We start from the raw sequence: 12,500 nt of genomic DNA on the forward strand, positions 1-12,500 counted from the left end.
AGTGTTTTTTGTTAAATAAATGCAGCCTTGGTGAGCAGAAAAGACTTATTTTAAAAACATTAAAAATCGTACATATCCCAAACTGTTTAATGACAGTGTAGTTCCCCTTATCTTAGTCAGTGAGTAAAAAAGGTTTAAAAATATGATTTTATCGAGTAAATATTATATTTTTAATTTAAGAAATTGAATTTGCTGCCTTTATGTTTGTATATATATATCGGCCGCCCTGCTTTATGAATCTTGAATATTGGTATCTGCGATTTAAAAGACACACACCGGTTGACCACTACTTTATATCTTTAATTTGAGCCTGCAGACTACATCAGGATGCATAAGAGAATTATACAGGTTTTATATGAATGTTTAGATGGCAGGTTATGATATCAATAATCTGATCCTTATTGAGCTCAGTTTTTTCCTCTTGTTCAGGTTATGATGCTATTCAAGTGTTTTTCTGCAGATTTGTTTTAAAATATGAAAACATATCTTGGCATTACCATAGCTTTTTTTTTTTTTTTTGGACTAAAAGATAAAGGGTGGTGGTTCTGAGGCCTGTCATTATTTAAAAATGAAAACTAACGTTTGATCAGGACCTTTATTTGTACATTATCCTGCTCATTATGCGCCTACTTATGAATAAATACATGGACATGAAATATTTGAGTTGAAATTGTTTTGTTTGAAGAAAGAGACTTGGAAAACCATGGTAAATATGAAAGTACATACTGTATTGTAACACCATGGTGCTTTTTGAAAGAGTTAGTGTTTGATGTCTGAAAATCATTTGCATATTTTAGGACCAAGACGATCCTGTTGAGTTTAAATAAATAAAAGCATATGTCACACAGTGAAAAACAAAGACAATACTTAACTAGCTAAACTGAGGACTAACTTAACCAACTTATACATGCATTAAAAATAAGCTTGTTTAAGGTGCATTTGAAGAGTTCAGATGCAAAAGCCTCTAAATGCCATTTGAAATTTTCTTCTTTAATGATGATTTTTATCAAGCTTGTATATTTAAGTTCAGTGATTTCACTTAAATGGCAATGATAATTACCTATTAATTGTTATTTAAGTGAAATTACTGAACTTAAATATACAAGTTTGACAAAAATCATCATTAAAGAAGAAAATTTCAAATGGCATTTAGAGGCTTTTGCATCTGAACTCTTCATTTACATATACTGCAAGTGCAACTATTATAGTGTTGCCATGCAGTCTTATTTTATAGCATTGAGAATTTGTACTTGAATTGTAACTGAAACAAAATTAATAAAACTGTGTAGACATAATTAAATAAAAATAATTAAATAAAAATGACAAAACACTGACTAAAACTAAAAAATGGAAAATAAAAATTAAAGCTAATTCAATATATTTAAAAAACTCAGACGTGCTAAAATAAGATTGCACTGTATATGAATATGTAAAATGAAATGCACAGATAATTCATTCTTTTAATTCTATTTTCAATTTCATAAGTTGCAATACTGTATGTAGATGAATCTTTTTTTCATTTGAATATTCATTTTTATATTTGTGGAATTGCATGTTCTCAGAATATTGTTTTGTGTGTGTGTGTGTGTGTGTGTGTGTGTGAAAGATACACCGTTGCCTGATCTGATGCATTCCACTGCCTTCCTTCCCCATCAGTCTGGCTCCGCTGCCCCGTGGAACTGTGGGTAAGTCAATGTTGGTTCTGTCTGGCTGTGTGTTGTCATTGGCGTCCGGGCTGTGCAACACACACACACACACACACACACACACACACACACACACACACACACACACAGCAGGAGGCTGTTTGCAACCCAGCAGGAAATCATTAAATTAGGGTGGAGTCGGACCAGCTCTGGACATGCGTTCTTCATGAGACTGATCCAGCAAGGTAAAGACTCGAGCCGCCGATCACCGCTTACACTCTTCAGATCATGAGGGTGTGAATTTTACAATATTTGATGAAACATCCAAGAGTTCATGAATTTGTCCCTAGTATGAAAATCTAAAAAGTTTTGAAGATGCATATTTTCTATCTGTTGTCAGGGACATGATAGCCTGGATATCAATAACATATTATAGCCTACAGCAGTGTTTCTATATTCATGTTACTGTACATTGTGAGGCCAGAAGGTGGTGACAAATTAATTTATGAGTGAGTCATTGAATCATTCATTCTTTCAACAAAACGGGATAACCGTATTTATGAGTGCGTCAATGAATCAATCACTCAGCCGATTTGTTAATAACCGTATTTATGAGTGAGTCATTGATTTAATCACTCAACTGATTCGTTCATTCGTTAAAATAGGATAACCGTATTTATGAGTGAGTCAATGAATCAATCACTCAACCGATTCGTTCATTCGGTAAAACAGGATAACCGTATTCATGAGTGAGTCAATGAATTAATCACTCAATCAATTCGTTCTTTCAACAAAATGGGACAACCATATTTATTAGTGAGTCAATGAATCAATCACTCAACCGATTTGTTAATAACCGTATTTATGAGTGAGTCATTGATTTAATCACTCAACTGATTCGTTCATTGGGTAAAACAGGATAACCGTATTTATGAGTGAGTCAATGAATCAATCACTCAACCGATTTGTTAATAACCGTATTTATGAGTGAGTCATTGATTTAATTACTCAACTGATTCGTTAATTCGGTAAAACAGGATAACCGTATTTATGAGTGAGTCATTGATTTACTCACTCAACCGATTCGTTCATTCGGTAAAACAGGATAACCGTATTAATGAGTGAGTCATTGATTTAATTACTCAACTGATTCGTTCATTCGTTAAAACAGGATAACCGTATTTATGAGTGAGTCATTGATTTAATTTATGAGTGAACCGATTTGTTAATAACCGTATTTATGAGTGAGTCATTGATTTAATTACTCAACTGATTTGTTAATTCGGTAAAACAGGATAACCGTATTTATGAGTGAGTCATTGATTTAATTTATGAGTGAACCGATTTGTTAATAACCGTATTTATGAGTGAGTCATTGATTTAATTACTCAACCGATTCGTTCATTCGTTAAAACAGGATAACCGTATTTATGAGTGAGTCATTGATTTAATCACTCAATCGATTTGTTCATTCAGTAAAACAGGATAACCGTATTTATTAGTGAGTCAATGAATCAATCACTCAACCGATTTGTTAATAACCGTATTTATGAGTGAGTCATTGATTTAATTACTCAACCGATTCGTTCATTTGTTAAAACAGGATAACCGTATTTATGAGTGAGTCATTGATTTAATCACTCAGCTGATTCGTTCATTCGGTAAAACAGGATAACCGTATTCATGAGTGAGTCATTGAATCAATCAATCAATCAATCGATTCGTTCATTCTATAAAACAGGATAACCGTATTTATTAGTGAGTCAATGAATCAGTCACTCAACCGTTTTGTTAATAACCGTATTAATGAGTGAGTCATTGATTTAATCACTCAACCGATTCGTTCATTCGGTAAAACAGGATAGCCTTATTCATGAGTGAGTCAGTGAATCAATCACTAAATCGATTCGTTCATTCAGTAAAACTTTTTTTTTTCATTCAGTAAAACAGGATAACCGTATTTATGAGTGAGTCATTGATTTAATCACTCAACCGATTTGTTCATTCAGTAAAACAGGATAACCGTATTAATGAGTGAGTCAATGAATCAATCACTCAACTGATTCGTTCAAAGCACTGATTTCTTCAGGAAAGAAACACCACTACTCTGTGTTGCTCAGAGATTTTGTTTATAACTATTTTCACTGGCGGAGCATATAAACAGACAAAGTAACTGCCAATGTGAGTAAGATGTAAGTTAGATCATTTTTACTAGTCAATTTGTTGTTGTATGAAAGAAAACTGTTTAAACATAAAGAGTTTTTAACACTGTAAGCAGAGAAAAACTGGTGAAAACCCAGCTTTTAATGTTGTTATGTCTATGTGGTGTGTTTAATCTGCTTTAACACACACATGTGTGCGTTGATAAGTGGACAGCATTGCTGAGTATTTCCTCCTTAAAACTGCAGTGAACCAAAGACAGTCTCAAAAACACGCTTTGAAATCGCTGGTGTTTCTGACGTCACAAACCACCTTGTAACCAATCAGATCAACGTGTGATCGTCAACCAGTGGAGTGAGTGGAGGCGGGGCTCATTTGCATATTCATAGAACCGCGCATACTAAATGAGGCAAGGGTGTCGAGTTACATTCGAGATATTTTAAGGCATGAATATATTTTGTTCAAGGAAAAAAACATTTAGAAATGTCATTTTGATGATCAAAGATGAGTTTTAAAGGATAAAATAATTTACTACAGACTTTAAAAACATGATTTTTGTGCAAAATCGGTGCCCCAAAATCTAAATACAATAACAACTTAACGTAATACACCATAATTGTGTTAGGAATGAAAATTGTAGTCCAGTTTTAAGACCCAATAATGTCAGCGAACTAAATGATGCGTGCTACATGTCAACACTATAATTGCATTCTCCACTTTCTGAGATCATCAATGTAATAAAGTGTAGTGAAAGGAAAGTCCACCCACACCCATCTGCCTTCAAATCACTGGCTCGCTTCCACTGCATGAACGACTTATTCTCTTGCATTTCTGCCGCTTTTGTTGCTGTTTATCCAAATAGCGTCTGTTCTTGTGCTCTTCTTTCATGAAACGGCATTGGTAATGATTTTCTGCTTTGTATTTGTTTTGTTCCTCTTAATTAATGCCTCTTTTATAATGAAAACAAAGAGCCCTTTGAGACGCTGTCATTCAGAATCAGCCGTCTCTCTTTTCTGCTCTCCCTCGCTGTTTCTTGGCTTTGTAAACACGCATCTCTCCGATATTTGGATTAAACTCACATAGTAGCTTCATTTCGGACTCATCTTGTGAGCTTGACGGGCCTTTCTCAACAGTAAAGAATTACACATTCATTCATTTTACATTTTAATTGCATTCAGCAGAAAGAAAATCCATGATTGCATTTAAATAGCGTATTGAATATTGGCAACAGAAATCAGTCTATTGCATCTCACTCCCAACAAACAAACAAAAACACTTTTATCCAGACCATTTAAACAAAACAAAAAAAAACGTTCAATATTGAAAAGTGAACCCAAAATGGTAAGGAAACTGTACAATAAGATTGGATTTGTTAACATTAGTTAACATGAACTGAATGAAATGAAAAAAAGCATTAGTCAATGATGATTTAAACATTTTTAAACTCCAAAGTTGTATTTGTTAACATTTGCATTAACACAATGAGCATTTTACTAACTAAATGCTTTAATATATATATGAAGAGTTCAGATGCAAAAGCCTCTAAATGCCATTTGAAATTTTCTTCTTTAATGATGATTTTTATCAAACTTGTATATTTAAGTTCAGTAATTTCACTTAAATGGCAATTAATAGGTAATTATCATTGCCATTTAAGTGAAATCACTGAACTTAAATATACAAGTTTGATAAAAATCATCATTAAAGAAGAAAATTTCAAATGGCATTTAGAGGCTTTTGCATCTGAACTCTTCATATATATACTGCTCATGTTAGCTAATGCATTATCTAATGTTAACAAATGAGACCTTTGTGAAGTGTCAAAGGTCAAAAATGACCAGAAAAGTCTATGAAGTGGCAAAGTATCAGCAAAAAACGGATTGTCCCGAGCATCGTCCCGTAATTCTCCCGATGGCATCAGGGCCGCGTTAAAGTCGTGTAAACCGGTTGCTCCCAGTTTGCACCGGGACTATGAGATGGACTGGACAAACTGTTGAGAACCGGAGTCACATACGGCCTTCTGGAGAAATGGGAGTACGGATACTGATAAATGCCAGCGGGATACCCGGAAAAAGTGGTGAAGTACGTCGAGTTCTGCATGTCGGGACAGTCACTCAGTTCAGATTGGGTCGGCGACCCGTGAGACTCTCCGTAATGAGAAGGACTCAATTGTTCAGTTTTAATGAGCGGTCGTTGATGGTTATGTGAAGATGTGGACGGTGACCCGGACGGCTTGTTCCACGCCGGGACGGTGCCGTGATGGTGATAGGACACGCTGAAACCGTTGTTCTCGGACGGGCCGTTTAACGGCAGGTACTGGTCGAACTCACGCACGTCGAACGGGCCCATGCTGCCGATGACGTCGCTGCTGAGCTCAGAAATGTCCAGATTGCTGAAGTCGATGTTCTGCCGTGCGTTTTCCGTCGCACGCTTCGCGCTGTGATGCTGATCCGACTTCGGGGTGGTTGGAGGCGTCGGAGGCCCGTGTGCTTGAACTGGGTCGGAAATAACAAAATGTGATTTTGGGTGGAGTTAGTAGTATAGTGGTCGACCGATATATCGGCAAGATATTGGCATACATTTATGTATAGGTTAATTCAGCAATATTAAATTACATTTTTCGAGATTCCAACTGGGATGGAAAGATCAAATAAGTTTTTTCGGGTGGAGTTGGAGAAAAATCAACATGCATATACTATAGTGGTCTACCGATATATCGGCCGATATTTGGCATTTTTTTTATCATTCTGTTGTATTTTTGTCATAAACTGAAAAAAGCTTTAATGTGCAACTGTAACCTTAAATAGCTGTTTTTTTTTTACTTAATTTTTTTTGTATAAATTAGGGTAATTCAGCAATATTAAATTATATTTTGGGAGATTCCAACTGGGATGGAAAGATCAAATAAGTTTTTTCGGGTGGAGTTGGAAAAAAATCAACATGCATATACTATAGTGGTCTACCGATATATCGGCCGATATTTGACATTTTTTTAATCATTCTGTTGTATTTTTGTCATAAACTGTAAAAAGCTTTAATGTGATTTAAGCTTTAATTTTTACGTTTTAATTTTTTTTCTGTTGTATTTTTGTCATAAACTGTAAAAAGCTTTAATGTGCAACTGTAACCTTAAATAGCTGGTTTTTTTTACTTAATTTCTTTGGTATAAATTAGGGTAATTCAGCAATATTAAATTATATTTTGGGAGATTCCAACTGGGATGGAAACATCAAGTACGTTTTTTCGAGTGGAGTTGGAAAAAAATCAACATGCATATACTATAGTGGTCTACCGATATATCGGCCGATATTTGACATTTTTTTAATCATTCTGTTGTATTTTTGTCATAAACTGTAAAAAGCTTTAATGTGGTTTAAGCTTTAATTTTTACGTTTTAATTTTTTTTCTGTTGTATTTTTGTCATAAACTGAAAAAAGCTTTAATGTGCAACTGTAACCTTAAATAGCTGGGGGTTTTTTTTACTTCATTTCTTTGGTATAAATTAGGGTAATTCAGCAATATTAAATTAAATTTTTAGAGATTCCAACTGGGATGGGTATTTTTGTCATAAACTGAAAAAAGCTTTAATGTGCAACTGTAACCTTAAATAGCTGTTTTTTTTTTACTTAATTTTTTTTGTATAAATTAGGGTAATTCAGCAATATTAAATTATATTTTGGGAGATTCCAACTGGGATGGAAAGATCAAATAAGTTTTTTCGGGTGGAGTTGGAAAAAAATCAACATGCATATACTATAGTGGTCTACCGATATATCGGCCGATATTTGACATTTTTTTAATCATTCTGTTGTATTTTTGTCATAAACTGTAAAAAGCTTTAATGTGATTTAAGCTTTAATTTTTACGTTTTAATTTTTTTTCTGTTGTATTTTTGTCATAAACTGTAAAAAGCTTTAATGTGCAACTGTAACCTTAAATAGCTGTTTTTTTTTACTTAATTTCTTTGGTATAAATTAGGGTAATTCAGCAATATTAAATTATATTTTGGGAGATTCCAACTGGGATGGAAACATCAAATAAGTTTTTTCGGGTGGAGTTGGAAAAAAATAAACATGCATATACTATAGTGGTCTACCGATATATCGGCCGATATTTGGCATTTTTTTAATCATTCTGTTGTATTTTTGTCATAAACTGTAAAAAGCTTTAATGTGATTTAAGCTTTAATTTTTACGTTTTAATTTTTTTCTGTTGTATTTTGTCATAAACTGTAAAAAGCTTTAATGTGCAACTGTAACCTTAAATAGCTGTTTATTTTTTTTACTTTTTTTTGTATAAATTAGGGTAATTCAGCAATATTAAATTATATTTTGGGAGATTCCAACTGGGATGGAAACATCAAATACGTTTTTTCGGGTGGAGTTGGAGAAAAATCAACATGCATATACTATAGTGGTCTACCGATAAATCGGCCGATATTTAACTTTTTTTTATCATTATGTTTGGCCAATTTGCATGTTGTATTGTATAGGTCAATGGACACATCAAATACATTTTTTTCGGGTGGAGTTGAAAAAAATAAACATGCATATGGTATAGTGATATATCGGTCGACCGGCATTTTTTTATTCATTCTTTTTGACTGATATGTATTTCATATTCATATACTCACTTTAAAAAGTGGTAACCTGCAATTATTACCTTTAAGAGCTATTTTTACTTTTAATTGATTTAACCCATTAAAAACAATTACGTTGTTATACATTTAAACTTAGAAAATATTATAATATAAAGTTTATATTACAATATAAAGTTTCCCAGTGAATGTAGATGGATTACTGTTGGTTACAGTGTTTACTTCCTTTTTATTCATTCATGTTTACTTTAAAAAAAAAAAAAAATTAAGTAGGATTACAAAATCACAAATTAATTTGACCGATTTATTATTATCATTTTTATTTATATAGGCCTATATATTATTAATGTAATATTTTGTGTGTTATATATTATACCTAATTATATATTAAATATATAAGTATTTATTTCTAATTTACAAAAAATAAATAAATACAATTTTAGCAAATGTTTAAAAATCAAAAACATGATATCAGAAATATCTAAATTAACAGGACATTTTTAAGTTAAAAATCTAAAACAAACCTAAATACATACATTTATACCAACAAAATACATTTTTATGGGTTAAAGCGAGTAAAAACACAACATTCACAGGTATATATCGGCTTTAAATAGGGCATGAGCTCTTATAGATATCGGCATCTGCAATCAAAAAATATCGGTTCACTGTACACTGTAAAAGTACATGTACTTACTATAGGGTTAGGGTAAATTGCATGTAATTATGCATAATTTATAGTTATTACTATAGTACATGTAACATATGTTAAAGTGTTACCAAAATTAGTATTGATCCCAACAGTTACATTTAGTTATATATTTATATTAAATGGTACAACCCAATCCCAGGTCAGTAGATTTGGCATAACTCACCACCATGACTGTGCATCCCTCTCACTCCCGCTTCCATCTTGTACATTTGATCCTTCTCGGCTCCCGGGTCCAGTTCACCCTGACCCGGCTTCAGGCTCTTCCGTCTCCGAGGCTGGTACTTGTAATCCGGATAGTCTTTCTTGTGCTGGACTCGCAGTCTCTCGGCCTCTTCCACAAACGGCCTCTTCTCGCTCTCGGAGAGCAGCCTGGACAATCCGGGGAAAAGAGTTCAATATTAAAGCAATTCAGCGTTTCAGAAACCAAAGGTCCGGATTGCGATGTACGCTGGTGCAGATGTTCTTGATCCAGCTAAAAAACAGATGGTTTACCTGCAGCTTCACATTTATTCCTTTAAACGATGTGAGTTTCACCAGCAGCTACGAACACTTTTCCCCAACACTGACTACTAGTACACATTCGATTAGACTTTCAGTGACGCTTCCCAGTGTCCTTGTTACACATTACATTGTAATGACTATAAATGATGCATAATTACATGCAACTAACCCCTTTTCTTAACCCTAACCCATAGTAAGTACACGTAGTTAATTATTATTATTCGGTACTTAACACAGACACCTTAAAATAAAGTGCAAGTGCTAACTTAATATTAATTAACAACATACTTACTATTGAGTTAGGGTTAGTTACTTGTGATTTTGCATCATTTCGTGTTATTATAGTCTGTGTGTAATTACGTCACTTTAAAATAAAGTGTTACCAGTAACCTTTGATGTGTTGCTGATGACAAATTACATAGTTCTGTTCTGTATCCTGAATTGTTGCTTGCAACTTTTCTTCTTAAATATCTGGTCCTGTATAAGAAATTAGGGTTACACTTTATTTTAAGGTGTCTATGTTACACTGTACAAATACGTTTCTATAGGGTTAGGATTGGAGGTTGGTTCAGGGTTAGTTGCATGTCTGAATCGGCATTGATAGGTCATGTATATTCTCTTTGTTGCTGTTTTTTTGTGATGTCAGTGATTATTTTTGATCGTTTTTACCATTTTTTGTGTGTTTGTGTTATGTACGCATCTGGTGGAAACAAATATCTATCTATCTATCTATCTATCTATCTATCTATCTATCTATCTATCTATCTATCTATCTATCTATCTATCTATCTATCTATCTTAATTTAGCTATTATTATACAAGTATTTTAAGGAGTGCATGCCATGCGCTAATGCTGTCGTTTAATAACTCTTTGACTAAGTAGGCCTTCATAATGAGCATAATGTAATATAAAATGTGACCCGTGCACGAACCTCCATAGCTTGCCCAGGGTCTTGCTGAGCTCGGCGTTGTGCAGATGCGGGTACTGATCCGCGAGCTTCCTGCGCGCCGCCTGCGCCCACACCATAAACGCGTTCATGGGTCTCTTCACGTGCGGCTTGTCCTTCAGAGACCTGATTCCCTGCATCGGCATCGGCACCAGGGACCAGTCGTAGCCTTTGAGGACCTGCGACACGGCATCTCGGATGCACGGTGGGAAACGCGCGTCTTCCTCGCTGTCCGCGCGCTCGCCGGTGCCGGTTCGCGCGCCTCGTTCATCCGACACGGATGGAGAAGACGGGGAATCAGAGTCTGCATCTCCAATAAAAGAGCTTTCCGTCCCAGAACTAGTTTTATCCGGCTCCTTTGACATTTTTAAAAATCCTCTCTGTCCTGAAGATGCGCGATGACACGAGCGTAACTTAACGCGCAGCGCGCGCCCGCGTCAGTTATCCCAGATAAACCTGTTGATTTCGTGGTTTCTTGAATCTGCGTCGTCGATCAACACTGGCGGAGGAATTGGCAATATTTCACAACTTGTTGGTGTGCGAGGGAGAAGTTTTTGTGAGGCTTGTGGACTCTCGCGCTCCTCCTTCTCTCCTCTCATTGGTGGAGAAGCTTTTGCGCAACTTCTCCAATTGGTCTGTGCAGTGCATCAGCAACTTTTTCAGTTAATTGAACATAATTGACTAACAAATTACACCGTAATGCCATAACTGCTCATGGGTTCCCTGAATAATCCAATTTTCGCCCACTGTATTTTATGAAAACACTTGCAGGCTAACTTAATAAACCTGACTCGAATAAAACACAAAATATATTGTGAAAATATAAATATAAACTATGTTTTTCCATAATTCACTGCACAAATAATTTTTATTTTGATTTGATAGCTGTTGTGTAAACAAGTGAACACAATAAAAAACACATAAGGAAGATTTGAACTCAAAGTTTGAAGTTTGTTTATTTGTTGTGAAGTTGTTTTAAATGTTAAATACAAGCTATTAAGTACAATATATTTATCTAAACAACATATTTAGTAAGTTGCACTGTAAAGTTTAATGTAATGGCATATTTATTTTATGACAACCCCACATTGTGTGACAACATGCCCCGATAAAGGTCAACATAGGCTACATTAAAAAACTTTTTTTTCTTTTTCTTTTGGGCAATAAGGATCGAAATTTAATGAACAATAGCTTTTTGTGGCCAATATCCAGTTTGTGCTTACACACACACACACACACACACACACACACACACACACACACACACACACACACACACACACACACACACACACACACACACACACACCCTTAAGTTGGGTGTGATTAATCGGCAGTGTTATAAACATCAATTTAGAACTTTTTAAAACAATTTTATAAACTTTATTAGAACTTTTTATTTTATTAACACTTTTTACTTATATAAACAATTACATTTTAGATTTAAAACATTGGATTTTACCATCTGAACTATGTAATAGTATATCTCTTGTCACACGATGAACAGTTTTTATTTAAATATTTATTTACCAAGTCGAGTAGAACAACCTAAACAAACTTTATAGAAGCTCAGTCTGAAGGTTGTGTTGGCAGAGGCGCATTGTCCTCTGATTGGCTAGTCCACTGCGCGTGATTTCTTACGCATGCGCAGAACATTTCGAAAACATGGCGTCCTCCTGTGAGAACCCTGAGAACGCCGAAAGTTTCCTAAGAAAGCGACGTGGAAACCCGCTCGTTCCAGACAGTCTTTCACACGACAGATGCAGCGAGACAGCGCAAGACGAAGACGCTAACAAATATGAGAAGACAGTGTGTGTATCGATACAGACCGGGACCTACTGGCTCACGCGCATCGCGCTCCTGCGAGCCATTGCTTTCATCTACTGTGAGTCTGACAGGTGGCGGTCGCTAGGAGACCAGACACAATTAGTTACATC

At 34.9% G+C, this 12,500-nt stretch overlaps 4 protein-coding genes across 4 annotated transcripts in view; 2 read left to right on the forward strand and 2 right to left on the reverse strand.

Annotated features, from left to right (window-relative positions):
• LOC120464359 (arf-GAP with dual PH domain-containing protein 1) overlaps window positions 1-115 on the forward strand; it is a 29,117-nt gene extending 29,002 nt beyond the window's left edge. Inside the window, exon 11 of the mRNA XM_039653777.2 lies at window positions 1-115. This exon is cut by the window's left edge and continues 1,743 nt beyond it. The gene's annotated coding sequence lies outside the window, so the exon portion shown is untranslated.
• nt5m (5',3'-nucleotidase, mitochondrial) overlaps window positions 1-12,500 on the reverse strand; it is a 339,382-nt gene that overhangs the window by 46,946 nt on the left and 279,936 nt on the right. The gene's annotated exons all lie outside the window — the stretch shown is intronic.
• sox8a (SRY-box transcription factor 8a) lies at window positions 5,506-11,092 on the reverse strand. The gene is made up of 3 exons (XM_039653671.2): window positions 10,549-11,092; window positions 9,279-9,484; window positions 5,506-6,301 (listed from the first exon to the last, which is right to left on the reverse strand). The coding sequence occupies exons 1-3, from the start codon at window positions 10,926-10,928 to the stop codon at window positions 5,724-5,726; spliced, it is 1,164 nt and encodes a 387-aa protein (XP_039509605.2). The 5' UTR covers window positions 10,929-11,092; the 3' UTR covers window positions 5,506-5,723.
• lmf1 (lipase maturation factor 1) overlaps window positions 12,194-12,500 on the forward strand; it is a 41,000-nt gene continuing 40,693 nt past the window's right edge. The window contains exon 1 of the mRNA XM_039653879.2: window positions 12,194-12,448. Coding sequence (XP_039509813.2) covers window positions 12,229-12,448 — 220 coding nt within the window. The 5' untranslated portion in view covers window positions 12,194-12,228. The remainder of the gene's footprint in view (window positions 12,449-12,500) is intronic.

The sequence above is a fragment of the Pimephales promelas genome, chromosome 17, assembly GCF_988280905.1.
Source record: "Pimephales promelas chromosome 17, fPimPro1.hap1.1, whole genome shotgun sequence".
Taxonomy (NCBI): domain Eukaryota; kingdom Metazoa; phylum Chordata; class Actinopteri; order Cypriniformes; family Leuciscidae; genus Pimephales; species Pimephales promelas.

Bases quoted from the DNA above. Each gene is read 5' to 3' on its own strand.
- sox8a (XM_039653671.2), bottom strand. From the start codon at position 10,928: ATGTCAAAGGAGCCGGATAAAACTAGTTCTGGGACGGAAAGCTCTTTT. The intron at 9,485-10,548 runs GTTCGTGCACGG...CGGATTGTCCAG, and splicing joins ACCCTGGGCAAGCTATGGAG to GCTGCTCTCCGAGAGCGAGA. The intron at 6,302-9,278 runs GTGAGTTATGCC...TTTCCGACCCAG, and splicing joins AGGGATGCACAGTCATGGTG to TTCAAGCACACGGGCCTCCG.